The sequence below is a fragment of the Tachysurus vachellii genome, chromosome 11, assembly GCF_030014155.1.
Source record: "Tachysurus vachellii isolate PV-2020 chromosome 11, HZAU_Pvac_v1, whole genome shotgun sequence".
NCBI classification, from domain to species: domain Eukaryota; kingdom Metazoa; phylum Chordata; class Actinopteri; order Siluriformes; family Bagridae; genus Tachysurus; species Tachysurus vachellii.
This window is the reverse complement of record NC_083470.1, coordinates 23,334,508-23,355,190: the sequence shown is the minus strand read 5'-3', so window position 1 is coordinate 23,355,190 and position 20,683 is coordinate 23,334,508. Positions and strand designations below refer to the sequence as shown.

General features: G+C 39.9%; 1 protein-coding gene across 1 annotated transcript in view; it reads right to left on the bottom strand.

The window, feature by feature from the left end:
* The window catches only part of LOC132853914 (phosphatidylethanolamine-binding protein 4), a 79,682-nt gene that overhangs the window by 2,786 nt on the left and 56,213 nt on the right, over nt 1–20,683 (bottom strand). The window contains exons 5-6 of the mRNA XM_060881957.1: nt 13,345–13,390; nt 12,432–12,548 (exon numbers count right to left, since the gene is read on the bottom strand). Coding sequence (XP_060737940.1) covers nt 12,432–12,548; nt 13,345–13,390 — 163 coding nt within the window. The remainder of the gene's footprint in view (nt 1–12,431; nt 12,549–13,344; nt 13,391–20,683) is intronic.

Sequence of the window (20,683 nt, the reverse complement as noted above, 5' to 3'; positions counted from 1 at the left end):
GTGGGTCATATGACAATACCATGTATGTAGGCTAAACCTGAGTTAGGAAATCAAAATTAAAATAATCTCCCTTAAAACACATCTTCTCTGAGACATCGTTTTTTCATTTTCTTCTTCTCTATTTAAAACTCTTTGGTTTGTTGTGACAGGAGATGATAGGAAAATTACTTAATACTGGAGAAAAACCTCAAAACCTTGTCTTCTCCCACACAATGTAGTGGAATCATTTCCAATATACTGTACATCACATTAAACCTTACATTAACACCCCCCCCCCCCCCCCATGTCTCTATGTAAAACCAATCCTGTCCAAATATGGAATATGTCCAAAGGCATCATCTAGATTTTTCAACCCAAGTGCAATGACCCCAGAAACATTCCAGCAGCTCATGTGGTTCACAGTTGATGTGTCAGGACTTACCTATGCCTGAATTACATCAGCTAAACACACAGATAAAGCTGATGTTGGCAGGGTGGAGTGACTTCAAAAAGCTTTCATGCTATTCACATACATGACGATACCTTTTTTCCTGCCTTCTTTTAAACACACTATTTCACACAAACTTTCAGTAAAGCTTAACAAATGTCTGGTTTAAGACCTATAAATTTAGTAATCCAACTTATAAGTGGTATAATATAATAAATGTCCTGTAAGATAGGAGCTTTCATGACTGGTTCATTCAAAATGTCTTTAAGGGAAAGTCACATCGTGTACTGAGAGGTTTGACTGGAAAACAATAACCTTGCTTTCACGTTTCACACTCCTCGCTGATTGGCTGGTGTCACTCTATTGTCATTGACCACAGTAAGTCTACTTCTGCCATAATAGATGAGATTGGGCAGAGTAGCAGGTTTACTTACATACAGATTTACACATAGTTCTAAAAATAGTGTCAGCAGTTTGTGTTTGGGCTAATTTCAGCACGCAGACGCATACTTTCCACTTCCCCGATCTGTCGAGTCATGGAACAGTGAGAGATAGGAAGTGAGGAGCGCTGTGGTGATTTCTTCCTCTCTTCTCGGCCCACTTCACCCCTCCCCCTTCGACGCGTTTAAGTGAGGCAGGAAGTGAAAGAAAAGTCTGCCCCGAAGATACTTTTTATATTGCGATGTGGTTTTAAATCATAGTTCAAGTCTATGATCATTTATGACGTACAACATTCGGCCATGACCGATCGGTTAAAACCACCTGCATCATATTGTGTAGGTCCTGCTTATGCCACAAAAACATGATCTGTTGAGACACAGACTCCACAAGACCTCTGAAGGTGTGCTGTGGTATCTTGCATGAAAATCCTGTAAGGTCCTACAATCGCCTTCACTCTTCACGCATCAATGAGCCTTGGGCATTTTTACCATTTGTCCTTCCTGTTGGACTTTTGGTAGGTACAAACCACTGCATAGTGCTCTGACCCAGTCATCTACGTATCCATCAAGTTTGCCTTGTTAAAGTCACAAAGATCCATACACTTGCTAATTTTTCCTCCTTCCACCACACCAACTTTTAGATCGGACTTGCTGCCTAATATATCCCACCCCTTGACCGCTGCCATATTAATGATATAATCAACGTTATCCATCTCACCTTTCAGTGGTTTAAAAGTTATGTCTTATCAGTGGTTATTGTAATATTGATATATTGACACTAGGCATTAGTGTGATAGATAATGGATAAATCTCAAAAATGCTGTATAAGAGAAACCTGTTGAAATCCTGAAGCGTTACACTCTCACACATCTTCTGTGAACATGACCTAGATTGCACTTTGTGTTAGAGTAACCTTTGTAGGAGGTGTGTTTGAGTGAGAAAAAGCATTCAGGGGTTTTTCAGATGTTAATATAGACAGTATGACTCATGAAAACATGGAGGACCAATGTGGCACGCCGCTCAGCTGCCTACACACACACCCCTCATTCCCTTTACTGAGCATCTTCAATTGCAAGAACGCAGTTGCTTTTTCAATCCCATTAGTATCACCAAATTACTCTACTGTATCATTCTGAGAAGATGTAGTTGTAAAAATGAAAAAGGGAAACAAATGATCGGATCAAGCCATATTGACATTTTTTTATTATATCCAATTTTTAAAACTACAGATCATTCTGACTTTTGCCTGTCACTCAGCTACACATAGCATTTAAAAGTCGTAAAAGTAATAAGGGAGAAAACGTCCACTCTGACAATGGTGTAGGAGCATCGTGGGCATTATAACAAGCGGTATCTGATTACAAACTAAATTTGTCAGACTTATGTCTGTTTCAATACATTGCTATGCTATTAAACAACAATCAAAGTGTGGCACTAACTGTGTGAGTTATCACTGTTTTTACCCCAGAGAGAAATTTACCAAAGTAAATAAAATCATTTTCACATTATTTTTTAAAAATATATTTACAATTTCTTCAATTTTAGGTGTCAAATAAAAACAAAAAACAAAAACAATGATGGCTAAAACTGACATTCCAATTTGTTTGAAGGTTTCCAACAATGTGACCACAAATTTTCTCAGACTGCTACAAACTGCATATTAGCTTTCGTCTGCAAGGATGGATATCTATCTATCTATCTATCTGTCTATCTATCTATCTATCTATCTATCTATCTATCTATCTATCTATCTATCTATCTGGCTATCTACAGTATCTATCTATCTATCTATCTATCTATCTATAGTATCTATCTCTCTGGCTATCTACAGTATCTATCTATCTATCTATCTATCTATCTATCTATCTATCTATCTATCTATCTATCTATCTATCTATCTATCTACAGTATCTATCTATCTGTCTGCATATGGTCTGAGCACTGACAGGCTGAACCCTCCACCCCTTCAACCTCTGCAGCAATGCCGGCAGCATTCATATGTCTATTTTCCAAACACAACCGCTGGATATGACGCTGATCACGTGCACTCAACACCTTTGGTCCACCATGGCGAGGCCTGTTCTGAGTGGAACCTGACCTGTTAAACCGCTGTACGGTCTTGGCCACCTTGCTGCAGCTCAGTTTCAGGGTCTTGGCCTGAAACTGAGGCCCAAGCCATCTTTATGTAGAGCAACAATTCTTTATTTCAGATTTCAGAGAGTTCTTTGCCATGAGGTGCTATGTTGAACGTCCAGTGACCAGTATGAGAGAGTGAGAGCGATAACAAAATTTAACACACCTGCTCCCCATTCACACCTGAGACCTTCTAACACTAACGAGTCACGTGACACCGGAGAGAGAAAATGGCTAATTGGGCCCAATTTGGACATTTTGGCCAGCGGTTTAGGCATTAATGGCTGTGTGCTGGGTTATTTGAAGGGACAGCAAATTTACACTGTTATACAAGCTGAACACTAAGAAGGGGACAGAAGGGGTCCTCAGTATATGAAGGATCCTAAATAAAATTTACTTCTGTAGAGTTTGAGAAATAGTGGCTGTTGGACCTACTGTGTGAATCATCCTCTTTAAATAAGCAAATATTCAACTATAACATCAACTCTTCCTCTCTTCTTCCACCATCCTCCTTCTTCCTTATAATCCTTATTTCAAACATATACAGTATAGCTGACGCAGTACACAATGAAATGAAACGTTTCTCCAGCGCCGTGGAGCTACAGAAAACAGCATAAAGCTTCAAAAAACCAACACAGAGCTAAGGACTTAAGTCCTAGCCACATTAAAGTGCAACGACTTGACGTGTGCGACCTAGTGCAACAGGGCAAGACAAAAGACAGTGCAAACAGACAATACAAAACACTACAAGACAAATACACAAAAATAGCACTGACCAGTGTGCATACTGTATATTAGAAAGTTCATAGTTCATAGTAGCAGCAGTTTGATGAGGTACTGAAATGTGGTGTGTGAAAACATCATTGTACAGTCCATTGTAGTTCACACAGTGACCGGCTGTGTGTGCGTTCACTACAGTTCAGTTCTATTTTGTGTCTGAAGTGGGCGCTGCGTGCTACTGCCGCGCTGCCATCTTTAGCTGTGTGGTAGAGCTTGGCTTGGGCCTGGAAGCAATGCTTTTGATTAATGGCTGCTTTGGTGGGTGGGAGAAAAGGCTCAGATGTGCCATTACCACACTGCACTGCTGCTAATGGCTTCAATTACAGTTCATTCCCTGCTGCTGAGCTCGCAGCATCAACCTGCTGTGCATGTGGAGCGCTGCAGGACGAAACAGCTAGGCAAGGGTAGCTTTAGTGAACTGACGATGAATTAGTTATTAGCAACTTTTTGGGAACAGCTAAAGTGTTATTCAGATGGGAGAAGTTTTCTGGACATACTGTATATCTGTTGCCACAGGATATCTGTAGTAATAGTAACAATAAGAGATCAATTAGAGGCAGGCATAAATTAGAGACGATGGACACGATGGTCGAAACAGTGGGGTCCAAAAATGGTCCCTTGTTTAAATGTAAGCAAAAATGTGATTTGACCACGTGAACTGCTTTGCAAAAAAGGTCAGCGTTTCCTCGTGCTTAATTACTTCTACTGAAGCGTGTGTTCAGACAACATTCAAGTGGATTTGAACTAAAATGGATCATATGGTGGGGGGCACGGTGGCTTAGTGGTTAGCACGTTCGCCTCACATCTCCAGGGTTGGGGGTTCGATTCCCACCTCCACCTTGTGTGTGAGGAGTTTGCATGTTCTCCCCGTGCCTCAGGGGTTTCCTCCGGGTACTCCGGTTTCCTCCCCCGGTCCAAAGACATGCATGGTAGGTTGATTGGCATCTCTGGAAAATTGTCCGTAGTGTGTGATTGTGTGAGTGAATGAGAGTGTGTGTGTGTGTGTGTGTGTGTATGCCCTGTGATGGGTTGGCACTGAGATAGGCACAGGTTCCCCGTGACCCGAGGTAGTTCGGATAAGCGGTAGAAAATGAATGAATGAATGAATGGATCATATGGTCTTGTAGAGTTCATGCAAGCTTGTGTGCCCACAGCCACAACAGCAAAAAGGGGACAGAACAAATACTAAAAACTTCTAAAAATTCATGCAAAACATTTCATTTTCAATTTGTCAATAAGACGATTTGCAATTAAAATCGTTGTATTGCTTTAGAAAAGTGCAAAATAGAAGCATTTTCACTTTCATGGTAACTGCCTGTAGTATATTTGTTAGAATTAACTTTGTTAGACTAAACTTTCAGGTAATAATCACATTACTCAACCTCTGTATGTATAACAAATCCTATCTAAATAGGGATTAAGTCTTCTGAATGTCATCAGTAATGAAAAGAGGAATAGTTTCATTTATAAGCATAAAAAATAAATAAAAAGACATGAACACTTGCTCTACAACTTGCTAACAGTCATCTTCTCCCAAACTAAAGATGTCCTGAAAGCGTTTCTGTGATCTTAGAGCAGAAAAGTGCTCATTTCAGATATACATATCTGATTATTGTCTCAAGTGCTTGCACATGATGCGCATTATGATAACACTTGACTTTCTCTTCAAAATGAAGGCACCTGACGTCTCAAGCCCCTGATGGAATATAACAGCGATAAATTAGCTCAGGCTCGGAGAAGCAGTGCAAATGCCATGGGTTCATAACGTCGGTGTAGACGCCGTGGTACTGTTTCACCCACACACCTAAGTCTACAACAAACAGCAGCACTTTACTACCTACACACTTCTTTTTAACCAGAACATAAGAGTGTAAGACCACACCAGGGTGCATTTCTGTAAACGACTTATTTCATGTTGACGCTGCACTGATTAAGGAAATTTGAGTGTTTAAAAATATGTAAATGTGTATAAAATGTCCTAAATGCTTACTTCATTGTCAGAGCACATTTAGTAAAGATATAAAGCACATCCATGCCATTCAATTCTATGCTACATCACTGTTGTTCTTTCAGGTATTTCTTGTACCAAAGTAAATCTATTAACTTACCCATTTGACCTACAGCACAAAAAAGACACCAAAAACGATAAGGATCAAGTTTTACTAAATAATTATTATTAACATCTGAAATGCTTTGACAGAGTTATAAACCACCAGATTCAGTAGAAATGATGTAATGATTTCCAAACCGCACAACAGTTTGTCTGCAATCTTCTTAGTGGTTTTTACTGAATTTTAAGTTAAAATAAATAGTAGAATAAAGGATTTGCAAAAATGCTGACTCATAAATCTACTACAAAATTTTTTTTTATGATATTATTATTATTTCACTGACTTAATAGAAAAAATAAATTCAAGTGTCCTTATTGTAAGTGATTTTGAAACCTTGTACCTTTGTATAGTTTGTAAATTTTTTCAGACCTAAAAGATCTCAAACTGAAAGCTCAGAGAAGAGCAGCAGGGAATATCCTGATGTCTCTTTTTAACAGAAATGGGGGACTCGAATCATATGACTTGACTCAAGTCAGACTTAAGTCGCAAAAATTTGAGACTTGAGACTTGCTTGACAAAAATTAAAAAAAGATTCCACTTGACGGGGCACGGTGGCTTCGTGGTTAACATGTTCGTCTCACACCTCCAGGGTTGGGGATTCGATTCCCGCCTCCACCTTGTGTGTGTGGAGTTTGCATGTTCTCCCCGTGCCTCGGGGGTTTCCTCCGGGTACTCCGGTTTCCTCCCCCGGTCCAAAGACATGCATGGTAGGTTGACTGGCATCTCTGGAAAATTGTCCATAGTGTGTGATTGCGTGAGTGAATGAGAGTGTGTGTGTGCCCTGCGATGGGTTGGCACTCCATCCAGGGTGTATCCTGCCTTGATGCCCAATGACGCTTGAGATAGGCACAGGCTCCCCATGACCCGAGGTAGTTCGGATAAGCGGTAAAAAAAAATGAGTGAGTGAGTGACTCCACTTGACATTGACTTGACATTCATGACTGGAGACTTACTTGTGACGCACATGTGTGACTTACTCCCACCTCTGCTTTTTAAACTGACACTCAGAGCATTTTTATTTTGATTTTTTTAATATTTAATGGTTGATCAAATGTGAATCACAGGCAAATCAGCAAAAAATAGCCCCCTCTAGGTACAAAAGAACAGCGGGCCAAAACAAGGACCAGGTCTCAGACGCTCACAACGTACATCCTCTCTTTTATAACAGCAACTCTTGGACACTCTTATCCAAGCTCCCACTGCTTCACATCACACACTTGATAACAATGGTTGAAATAAAATATGCATTTTAAACAGGTACTAGAAACTAATAAGCTTTGGTTAGAGTGGCATGGAGAGTATATATGTGGGAAAAGGAAGAATGATCTGTGATACAAGTGGACATCACTGCTCTGGTCAGAAGGTCATGGTGTTTAAATATAAATAGAGTGTTTAATAGAGGATCTAAATTAAGGATGTCCAGCATTTATGTCACTGTATGTACCTGTGAAGAGGACAGAGAGAGAGAGAGAGAGAGAGAGAGAGAGAGAAAGTTGGACATCCAAATGGCACAACAGGGAGTGTGAGGACTTTGTGTTCATTTTGCCACCTCCACCGAACCATGCCCACGATCAGCGGAACCCCTGGCACTGGCACAAGCACGTAAATGCATGATCGAGAGAGGCTGTGTGGAGGAGTGGGGATTCCCCACCAACATGCTCTCTCCTGCCTACTACACACCGGCCGCCTCCATGCACCCCCACTGTCGCTTGCGCAACCACCAGCTGTCACTATCCATCCACTGACCCACATTGTACTTCCTACACACACACACACGCACACACACACACTCACACACACGCACGCACGTACACGCAAGGCCTGCAGTCTGGGCGCCAGGCCTGATCTTCACTCTTGGCGTCTGTAAAAACGGTAGAAGATCAAAGCTAGGAGAGCGTCAGTGCTGGAGTTGAAATTGAGTTGCTCGACATTAGGGGAAGTGGAAAATGACCATTAGGTCTAAACAGACATACATACACAGCACACACGCACATACAGGGACTGGGACAGAGACAAAGTGTGTGTTGAAGTCACCACTGGGGAAGTGGAACATGATCATTAGACGACTCCACACCCACAACTGAAGGCTCCAAACTCTCCAATCAGATCAATTAAACAATTAATGTCATGGCAGCATAAGAGACAAGCACTAATCTCCATACATCCTTATTACACTGTGACAGCACTTCCACAAGTGCATATATCTCACTGAAGGCCTGGAAACACTAAACCAATTGTATTTCAATCAACAATCTGGAAAGAAACTTCCGTGATGACCCTCACCTGTAACGACACAAAGGCAACAACGATGTGCAGTAGTACAGTAGTGTACAGTAGTAGGGCTGTGGAGCACAATGACACTAACTTTTTGGTGACCCTAATATCTGTATTCAGACTTAAACACAGAGTGGGCGTGGCTTCTGACTTTAGTCGTGTCATATACACTGCACGTAAAGTATTTTCAATTGCAAGGGTGTGTTCTAGGGTGTGTGGTCTAGGAGTGTATTTGGGAAAGCCCTGCTATGAATAACCTGTGGTCAAAAGTAGCAGCAGACGCCTCGGGTGCTGCATTTCAAAACAATGTCCACCCTTTTTTTTTCTTTAGAATGATAAAGCTCTTAGAAAGAACGTCCTTCAAGCCACTACATCATCTACCACACATCAGACTAATTCAGCAGAGAAATGGGGAAACGGTCGGTGAATGGCCTAGAACAATCTCTGAATGAATGAATAAATGAATAAATGTGTTTAATAGATAAAATAATTTTGCTGATGATATCGTGCTTGTCCCTTTTACACTCAGGAGTAACAACAGATTTGTTACATTCAGCTGTGTGTAGTAAAGTTCTTGCTATTTTTTTTTTATATATTTGATCTATCGTTGGTCTTTCGGCTTATGACGACTAGTAGTCTATTAAGTATATTACATTTCCATTTTTTCCAACGACGATGATCAAATTAACCTAGTGATTATCTCAGTGAATTAAAAGAAAACTTTAATTGTATTTCCTGCGAGTGACTTAGAGAGGAAGAGCAACAGTTTGGCATTATTTCTGGGTGTTCACCATGAACCTCCTCAGTCACTGTAGGGTGGAGTGGCATTTAAGTGTTACTCCAAATTTCTGGAAAGCTACCACGGCAATCATTTGGAATACATCTCTGTCAATAAAAATGTATAATATTCATGAATGTGTTCTCAAACCCATATTATTTCATCCTGTTATAAACCCAGCTATAATTAGAAATTAGTCGGGATTCCAACCCAAGTTTAAATAGAAGGATTTAAAGGGTCCTATTCAGTCCAAAAGTTAGTCAATTGTCCTAATTCAGATTACTTCTGAAGTCTAATGATGAGTAGAAGAGTCCGAGATGGGTTTTTCTGTACCATCTAAACCACCACCATAAAACACCAGCACTTGCCTTTAACCCTGATTAAAAAAAAAAAAATTATAGAAAATCCGAACTGAAATAATAACTAGCATTTTTCAGCTAATTAAATAAACATAAAAACCATAATATGATGATATAGGAATAAGAAGATGGTACGCACTGACACATCTAATAAAATCTAGTATATTTCTGCACGAATAGTCCAAGAATTACATTTTTGGTTTAATTGAATAAAATGGCTTCCACAGTCATTCATCTGAATCATGACACATTGTGATTATAACAAACTGTCACACATATGTGCTGGACTTGATAGTGTGCTGACACTGAACAAGAAATTTGGGTCCAAGTCTCTAAGGCGTAACTGTGGCCTGCTTGGGCTCCACCATGTGTGCTAAAGTCTTGTGTAACTCTCAACTCTGAACATGTCTGTATCTTCATGCTAAACTCGTTTTGACGTTACTTTCCCCAAAAAAGTCGAATGCGATGAAAAGATCTTCCCAAACGTAAAAGAAACCAAAACAAAAAAACTCTCCAAAGTGCAACAACTTCAGCATGGATTTCATGTCAAACAGCCTTCGTGTTAATAAGGTAGGACCGGCTGCTGACGAAGGTGTCAAAACTTCAAACGAAGTGAAGTGCGTCTTTGACAGTGGGCCTACGTTAGTGAGTCTCAGGACTGAGCTGAAACGCTCACTGAGTGGCGCAGACAGCATGACACTCCCCCTACACACACTGCTGGCCCACACACTTCGCACGCTCGGGAGAGGGGTGCAGAGGAGTACAAAGTCAAGGCAAAGACAACAAGCAAACACTGAAGAGAAAAGTGAAGTGAAGTGAGACTGGGGAGAATCAGCAAATCAGAAATAAAAATGTCTACTTTTTTTTTTCCATCTGTTTGAAACGAAATTGATTTTGTATTCAAGTGCATTCACTCTGTCAAGTCAGGTTAAAGACGAAATCTCAAATATAAGACGTCAATCCAAAACACGTTGTAGTGTAGCATGTATCAAGCAAATGTGGTTGTAGAGTCATTACACGTGTGTGAGGTCCAGAGCGACATTCTCATAGCTTCACAAGCAGGCTAAGTTCATTACAATTTCTGTCTTTCTACATTTCTAATATAGAAATGTAATAACTAATTTAATTTCTAATACAGAAAATCGAATAACATTTCTAGTATAGAATTTTTTTCCCCGTCTGTGCTTAAATCAGCTCACACGATGCTGTGAGTGTTTATTCTCTTGACACACTGTAGTTCCGATCTTCAGTACTGACTTAAGTTCCACCTGATTTCAGTGAATAATGTATAAATGGTGGCTCAGAGGTTAAGATTTTGGGCTATTGATCGGAAGGGTGAGAGTCTGGTCAAGGTCCCTAACCAAAGTACTGCTTCAGGGGGGGCTATATCACTGCTGACCCTGACCTCTGACCCCAACTACCCTCAAGGCTGAGTTGAAGAAGAGTATTTGGTTGTCTGTGTATGTGTGTGACAATATAGATCACGGTTTGAGTCTTGCAGTTAATCGTAGTAACATATCAGTAAAAAGGATGTGTATTTTTTATTTAATTTACTGTGCAGTTCTCCTCATTTTAAGATAATGAGAATATTTATTAATTTCATCTTTTTTGTTTTTTTATCATTGAAAAACTCATAAATTTTTTTATGCTATTAAATTCATTATCATGATTGAATATAATCAACATGAACTGGTCTGTTAATTAGTGTTACACATTGGATATCCATCCATTTTCTCTACCACTAATCCTACACAGGGTCAAAGGAAACCTCTCAAAAGACTGGAAGAACAAGGCAGAGGACACCATGGACAGTGTGCCAAACCATCACAGGGCACGATCACACACATCGACACACTTTATTTAGAAATTGTTTAGAGCCTACAGCGCATGTCTTTCGACCGGTGCTGGAAGAAACCCCAAAGCACAGTGTGAACGTGAACACACACAATGCAGAGATGAGATTCAAACCCCCAACCCTGAAGGTGTGAGACAAACGCACTGGACTTTGAATTGCATGTTTACAGATTATAAACCCACTGACAAAAGATGTGCATGAAGCATCTACCAGGTTTGATGAAATGCTCCATGTCATTCATCCTGAAGTCATGTGACATACAGGACAGGACTGTGCAAAAAAAAACCTCTCTCATCGATGTTTAGTCAGCATAAACATATATAATGCTTCAATCATTACTTTTAAAACACAAAATGTTTGGAAAACAAGACCACTTTTTAGATAAAATACACAATAAACGCTGCAAAAGAAGCAAGTGTAAAAGTCTCCAGATAAAAAACTGAATAAAACTCTTCAAATTGTACCTGAGACTTTATTTCAAAAATGGACTTTGTTTAGGATCTAAATATCTGCTGGGCTTTATAGTGTTTTTATGAAGAAATGTTTAAAAATTATTCCATTATTATTACTGAAGGTCTCTATGCTTTAAAGCATGTCTGTAATATGTAAAACTTTTGCACAGCCCTCAATGTACTCGTGCTGTAAACGTTCAGAAACTTTCTGTTCTCCGTCTTCTAGACAGCGTCGATTAAGGTTACGTTCTTTCCTTATGGCATGTAAATCGATCGATATAAGAAATGCACACTTTACTAGCTAGACATCTTTAAACGCCTGATACTTTGTCCTGCTGCGTTTGCTCCTTACACTCCTGTGATCCTGGAACGAAGACGGCGATGAGAAAAGGAAACATACCCACGTCGAAGTAGACGTGTCAAATCGCATTGTGTTACTGTCTACTGTTAGTCCGTTAAATATTCAGCGTGTTTGTACAAGTGCACGTATAATGCGCTGAGATGGAGCTGGTAGACTTTGCACTCTGTTTATTTCAATGTGATCAATCAGGTATAAATGATAAATTAGAGTGCAATTATTTATAATAAGTACTTGGACGAAATGGCAATGTCTGGCTCTGTGGTGCTTGTCACTGTATGCTTGTACAGCTAATTATATGTTATGCTGAAAGGCTAGAGTATGATATTTTCAGGTTCATTTAAAATAGGTGGCCGTGGAAGTGAGCTGTGGGTGTGCGTCATGCTGCGGCCCTTATGTAGGTAATAAAATATAGAGCTTTATGTGTACATGTGTTTGTTTGTGGCCTTTTTATTCTTACTTACCCAGTGACTGCTGTTCCTGTTGGCTAAGAGACAGCACCTGGCCTGGGTTCTGCTCATACAGCAAGAACTTATAACGATGAAATCCAGTACGCTTAGGAGGTGTGGGAGGAGTGTACTCTACAAAGAGGTAGATAGATAGATAGATAGATAGATAGATAGAGAGAGAGAGAGAGAGAGAGAGAGAGAGAGGGATAGAGAGAGAGATAGATAGAGAGAGAAAGAGAGGGATAGATAGATAGATAGATAGATAGATAGATAGATAGATAGATAGATAAAGAGAGATAGATAGATAGCGAGAGAGAGATAGATAGAGAAAGAGAGAAATAGATAGATAGAGAGAGAGACAGAGAGAGATAGACAGATAGATAGATAGATAGATAGATAGATAGATAGAGAAAGAGAGGGATAGATAGATAGATAGATAGATAGATAGATAGATAGATAGATAGATAGATAGATAGATAGAGAGAGAGGGATAGAGAGAGAGATAGATAGAGAGAGAAAGAGAGGGATAGATAGATAGATAGATAGATAGATAGATAGATAGATAGATAGATAGATAGATAGAGAGTGAGAGAGAGAGGGATGGATAAAGAGAGATAGATAGATAGATAGATAGATAGATAGATAGATAGATAGATAGATAGATAGATAGCGAGAGAGAGATAGATAGAGAAAGAGAGAAATAGATAGAGAGAGAGAGACAGAGAGAGAGAGAGAGAGATAGATAGATAGATAGATAGATAGATAGATAGATAGATAGATAGATAGACAGATAGATAGACAGAGAGACAGATAGGTAGATAGATAGACAGAGAGCGTGCTGATTTCTTTCACATTTTTGCATTTTATTTACTTTAATGAGACCAAAAGTCACACACAGAGGTGTCAAAAAGCATTAAGTATCACTCACCAGATAACAATGTGCCTTTAATGTCTCCTTCTTTGAGTGAGCTTCCCTATACATAAAGAGAGTGAGAGACATAGTTGTGTGTGTGTGTGTGAGAGAGAGAGAGAGAGAGAGAGAGAGAGAGAGAAAGAGAAAGTAAGAAAGAAAGATACAGATAAGTGAATTCAATAAAGCACATTAAAACTGATAGAAAAGAGACTGATAGAGAGAGAGAAAGGGACTGAGAAAGAGTGAGAGATGAGAGATAGAGACAGACACATATTTACACCGAGTATGATGTTCAGAAAGCTTCGAGTTGAATGACTTCTCTGAGAGTCTTTTACAAGTATCACATAAATTGACATTTTCCCACGTCATGACCAATCCGAGCTTAAACCCGTCAACCATTTCTGTAATATTTAATATTCCCACACAAAGCCAGTTTCCAGGAGAATTAAATCCAGTGACTGAATTTCAGAATGGCAAATTCCCATATGATTAATTGTATATTAAATTCCCGTTGCCTAGAAACAGGAATTCATGTAGTGCTTGCTAAGACTTGAACCATTTTTTTTTAAACAGCCGCTTCTCCAAAGGGCACTCCTATATTTGTCATAGTTGAACCCATATTCTTAGCGGCTCCTGCACACAAGTGCTTCACTGTAAATAGCCCGGTAGATGTTTGCTTAATAAATGTGATGGCGCTGCAGCCGTGCTTGCTCTGTGTAGGAGGATCAGACCTTTAAAGTGCGGTTAGATGGTTGTACACACAATCCAGATGAAGAAAAGCTAGAACTCTAGGCAGATTTTAGGGGAAAGCACCTGATAAACACCCTCAAAGTGTTCCTAAAGAGTTACAGTCAGTCACATTGATCAGGACAGGAGTGGGACATCATCATCCTGTCCTTAACTCAGCATTAAGCACTGCCTCCTACAGGCTGAAGCACAAACATGCACCACTGACGTCCCTGATGTTCTGGACCAGTTTTTTCTGGTCAAAAACTTTTTTTTTCCTTCGTTTTTTGTTGCAACGTTTTGATGCATTGTCACTTAGTTTAAATGCATTCAGATGTTTAGAAACATTAACATCTATCTAGGTTATTACAAACCCGCATTTATAGAATTTATTACATATTTGGTATTTATTTCTGCACAAACTTTTTTTTGGGAAGATTTCTCTGTGCTTGGTCCTCCGGTTTCCTCACACTTTCCAAAAACCTGCAGATTGGTTTACTGGCTAAACTAAATTACCCCTAAATGGGGGTACACTTACTGTACTTTGTTCAATGGTCACAATAGTGCTAGCAGGTTGAAACGCTGAGAAGTACAAAGAAATGATCTTTAAAATTCAATTAAGCAATTGACTTGAATTTTCTCACAAAAAGAGAGAAAGGTGTGTGACGGAAAAATAAGTATACACAGTGAACAAATAAAAACTCCAACCAAACTGTTTTCTGACGAACACACAATTTTGGTTTCTGGTGAAACAGATTTCATGCTAATGCAACCACCAAAAACATCACCCCTGTCATCTACTGTAGTCATCACTAACTCGCAGTTACTTTGTTAAATGAGTCCTACTGTATATGTGCATGTGTGCATCTAAGTCTCCACTATTTCCACATTCCCATTAATACGATGTTGGACGTGGCTGGAGAATGTTGAGAAATGAAGCTCTTGCTCTTTTTAGTAGCTAACAGAGAAACCGGATTGTTATTACTTGTGTATGAATTATTTTTCTTCTATTTCCATTCTAACTTCGCTAGCAATAACAATGATTCATTGTGACACCGTGTCAGTGCTGTAGATAACTGCTTTCTCTCACAGGAATAACAATAAGAAACAGCAACAACCAACAAATTAGCGCCAACATCGCTAAACACATCACAAGTAGTATAACACAATTTTATATAATAATAATATGAACTTGTCTCCAGGGGTTACGTTTTTTCTTGAAATGTAAAAAACTCTGCAATCCTGAATCAAATAGCTGTTCTGAATCAAATCCCACCTGCACCCTCACATAATTCTTATGAAAAGACTGAACGCTACTTCAGCGTGCTGCAGCGCAGAGGTTTTTAAACAAAGGGAAGCTGAAAACAAAGACACACTAACAAAAGTCAATTGTTTCGATTCCAAATTGTGGACAAGCCAAGAGAAAAGAGAGACGGTGCTCTAAGACAGGACTCAACAGCTGGAGAGCACATGAACACGTTTAACATGCCGGAGGTGTCAATGACTTCATTATGTCTGAGGAGTCAGAAGGACTGCGGTGCGTGGCCCCCTGTCAGAGTCGGCAAGCTTCATGTTAGAGAGCTGCAACAATTCGTTTGCAACAATTACACACGAAAGTGCAAGAAAGCTTTATTTAGACGAGCCGACGGGTTGCGCAGCCTGTGGAATCCGGGGTGCCGTTGCCATGACAACACCTAGTCAACAGTATTTGGAGAGCAATGTGCGTTTTTCCGCTCTCCCACTTGGTCTGGCTGCGTTATTCTTGCTTGCCCCTTTCACAGAACAACCCGCGCCCTTTTTGCACTCGTGTACTTTATAAATCCCGCACTGCAACAGCGAAAGGGCAGAGCCGAGAGGGTTCTAACAGCGCGGCGTTGCTGAAGTATTGCACAGTAGCTGTAAGGGTGCAAAGCAGTACGGGTCAGAACATCGCTGATGTGGCTCAGAATACATGAAAGACAGTGAGAGAACTCGAGCTACTCTGCTGTTTTAAAAAAAATCAACAGTGCTTGGAGGCTGAAAATCATTAACAGTAAGACAAAATATGTAGGACTTAAGTGTAGGAAATATTTCTCACAATAACACGGTTTTGTCACACAGAACAGGTCACGTTCTCATTTTCAAAGAGCAGAGCCAATATCGCATTACTTAATGAGATGGCTTAAAATACATTTTCTTGCCTCTTTTAATTATGTCAAAAGGCATGCATTCATCTTCTATAACAGCAGCTCAGACAGAACTTCCAGCCCAATGTAAATACTATGAATTTCTTAATGTACTCCATCTAATATGTTATGTATACTATAGCAGCGGCACATTCGCAGGGATCGTAAACAAACACCGCACTTTTATTTAACAAAGAAAAAAGTAGAACCATTATTATGGTAACGTTTTCTGGTAAGAGGTCTTCAGTATCACTGCTTTGTAACAATCGCTTTTCCGCCACAGGAAAGTCTTGAGGTTTCTTGAAGCTTTTTTGTGTCTTGAAGATTTTGTGTCTTATTATCTTGAAGAGAGATACAAAAAATATTTTGCTGTATGAGCAACTGTTCATAGCTCAAAACACAAACTAACTCGGTATGTCAATCGGTACGACAAACCCTGGGTAAGTCCCCTGTGTTACCCGCAAACTTCCATCAAGAGTTGTGTAGGTGAAAGGCGTTCTCTAACAGATTCCAATGTAGCACAAGAAAAACAGTCACACCTATTTCCGTGACGTTTTACAACTGAAGGATGAGAATGCTCTGTGAGAAGGGCACATGTGGGAATTACTCTGAGTGTGAATAAATTGGGTGATGAACAGGACCAGTTCTATAAGGAAGTCAGGTAACCCATACTTTCACAAGATCTGAAAAAATGCAATGCAAGAGGCATTGTTCATTCACTCAATATTAAATTTAAGCAGTAGCTTATACGCATGTCTCATATCATGTCATAAGCTAAGTACTAGATAATTTAAAAGATGAATAAGATACAATTTTTGGACACAATGCAGCTTTTCAGCAGGTTTATTTAGTAAGTAGACTAAATATAAGAGAGGCAAGAGGGAGACTACTAGGATGGACAAAAAAAAATACCGAAGCAGGCACTTCAGGCAAGAAAATGTTTCAGTTTGCTCGTACTATAAAGCTCCAGCTCCAAAACTGCAGTGCCTTAAATCTCCAGCTCCATAGCTCCAGTTCTCCAAAACTCTAGCACCTTAATTCTCCAGCTCCATAGCTCCAGTTCTCCAAAACTCTAGCACCTTAATTCTCCAGCGCCATAGCTCCAGTTCTCCAAAACTCTAGCGCCTAAAAACTCCAGTTCCAAAGCGACAAAATTCCAGTTCCAAAGCGACAGTACACCAAAGCTCCAGAACTCTAAAGCTCCAGCTCCAAAACACTAGCGCCTTAATACTCCAGCTCCTTAGCTCCAGTTCTCCAAAACTCTAGCGCCTAAAAACTCCAGTTCCAAAGCGACAGCACACCAAAGCTCCAGTGCTCCAAAGTTTATATATAATAACGCTCATATAATGCTTGTCATTAATAGAGATAAATGACTATGTGATCTTGCAGCACATCACAAAACATTGGCTAAAATTTCAGTTTTGTGATTTTTTTCTTGCACATACAGATAAAAGATATCATTGCCGTCTGCGTTAATTCATTTTCTCTTTATATGATTAACAGTACAGAAGGTGGCGGATGTGAAAAGAGGAGCCTGTGCTATACGTTACGCTTAAATTAACTGTTATTTTTTTTTTTTTTCTGGTTATCCGTTTGACAATATGATTCAGAAATGAATTGCCCAGACACAAAATCTGCTATTCCCTGACATCTGGGCTACTAATTTGTCTGGGCCTTTGTAGTATGTATGTATAAGTAAATAAGCATAGCAATACCATTCTACTGGTAGTTAAACTCCACAGGCATGGATGAAAAAACACACTGAGAAAAAGGCTTTATAAACACAAAGCACGACGTGTGACCTCCGTCTGTATTATTTCAAACAAACATGAGTAAGCTTCAAGTATCAGTCTCATTTGGTCCGCTACTCGAGTTATAAAACAAACCCAATGACCGATTACAATGGAGTTGAATAACAGAGACATTTTTCAGTGTTATATAGCCCTCAGAGCGTTATTCTGATAAGTCACGTGCATGTGTTTCGAGAGCTCTTAAAATAATCTGCACTTATACAACACAAAACAACAAACAGCTTGGGAAACACACACCCACACACACACCGAGCAGATTCTGAACTTCTGGCTTGGTTTCTTTTTAGCAAACAAAAGTAACATACTCTTTTTAAACCACACAAAAGAGCTGGGAAGGCTGATATAAGGACAGTGCAAATCTCAAATGTTTTTAAAAAGCGGCTCGATAAAAAGCTTCTTGTAGCGTTCATGCTCAAGTCAAAATGCACCTACTAACGTAGGCCTTAACAGTGTGTTGTGTAACGCTTAATCAGATCCCCCTCACTGTGTGCACTAATAAACTTTTGATTTGTGTGTGTGTTTGTGTGTGTGTGTGGCGGGATCCTCCACTGGACCCAAACAGGTGGGCGCACTCGTTTAGGGGAGGGTATGAGGGATGCCGCTGATGCCCACCCACCTCCAGGCCTCCTTCTCCCATCTCTTTTTGTGTGGGAGAGAGAAAAAGAGAGCAAGTGAAAGAGAGAGAGAGGGTGAGCAAGCGATTCACTCTTTCAGCCTGAATTACTCATTCATGCCTCCCTGTTTCATCTTTTTTTTTTTTTTGGTCCTCATACTTGTTCTGTTCTTTCCTTAATATCGTTCTTTATCTTTGTGCCTCTTAGCAAGCTCTCAGCTGTATTTTCTTAAGAATTCACTCTTCTCTTTCACCTCTCAACAACGACACCTGCATTTTTTTTAAATACCAGATTTTTGTATAGTGCATGTTTAATAATGGACAATGTCACAAAGCAGCTTTACAGAAATATATAAAGTACAGAAATGATACATTTTAAATAGAAATTTGTGACTAAAGAGCCGGAGAGCAAGACGACGACGGCGAGAGAAAAACTCCCTGAGACACTATGAAAGAAAGAGACCTTGAGAGGATCCACACGAATATCTATACACCAGATACATCACTGTCAATGATGCCAATTGTAGCAAAGCAGAATCTAAACTGTGCTCTGTAAAAATATCAGGAGGAGCTGCTTCAGCATCTTCCTATAAGTAATCTGATAACAGATCTAAAACAGTATCTTTAATAATATCACTGAGCATGTTCATTAAATATGAGTGAAATGTGCTGTGAATTGCAGAGAAATGTATTGCACAGGATGGTAGTCACAAGCATGAGGCAGTAAAGTGAGCTGAAATACGTAAGAGCACTTCACATCTGCGAGCACTGAGCACTAACACGCGTGTCTGTGAAACGTCCTAAAAAATTACAAGGCAATGCAGAGCAAATCCCACTCTGTGATTTTATTATTCAGCAAACTGAATGTTAATGTTCAACCCAAACAACATTCCCTCACTCAGTCATATAGGATTGAAGATGTTGGTTCTGACATATGACATGATGACATGATGTTTGGTGTGATTTTTAATAAATAGTAGCTTTGCCTTGTTTCCACCAAACATACAACAGTCCTGTACTCTTTTATTTTTGGCTTACAAGACCAATGTCTGCAAATTCACATTTCTACTACAAATCACCAGCAGAAAATCTGCATATTTCTTTTTCTCTGCTCTTTCCCCTTTGTTGAACTGGTTTTTTTTCTTGTCAGGAGAATGTTGTGTGAGTTTGGACTGCTGCTTTAGTTAAAAAAATCAGAAAAAAATCATTTTCAACAGTTATAAACTGTCTAAGCTGCACTCTGACCCAGTATCATATTTGTAGCATTTCTGTAAATTTCTCTTCATTGTGTTTTTTTCTGTCCATCCTGTCTTCCTAATCTCCTGCCATTGACCCTGCCTCCATTCCTCTCTTAGGTGGGACTGCTGCGTCTTCTCCTCGCTCCTCCAGCAGAGGGAACAGGGGGGTCTTTCTTGATCGACACCACAACAGAAGGGCTGAGACACTGAGTGTCTGAGAGGGGGAGAGAGAGAGAGAGAGAGAGAGAGAGAGAGAGAGAGAGAGAGAGAGAATACTAGGAGGGTGAAAAAGAGAGAGAGATGTGTATGTGTGTGTGTGAGAGAGAGAGAGAGAGAGAGAGAGAGAAGGAAGGAGGTATGGAGAGAAAAAGCACGACAGATGGTGTTCACAGCTCTATTTCTGAGGCTGGACCTCTACCATGAGCCTGGTCCCCCCCCCTCCTTCTCTCTTACACTTGCTCACTCGTTCCATCCAAAGACTTCCTCTTCCTAAATGAACCGTTAACTGGTTGCACTCGTGGCCTTTCTCTGTCGCTCTTCACATCTCCTCGCTCACTCTTTGCTCCAAGTCCTTTAAATTATACCACACTAACTTATTCAGAGCCCCATAGAGCTGCTCTTTCCAACTCTCTTCTAATACTCCTCCCTCCGTAAAAGACCTATTCCAATGAGCTGTCTGTCCCTCGATCGTCTTGTGAAGTGCCGCATCGCTCGCTCGTCTGCGCTACAAAATTTGTCATGTGATTAAATTACATAACCCAAAGCACATGCCAATTAGAATACCATCGTTGGCAAGTCTTT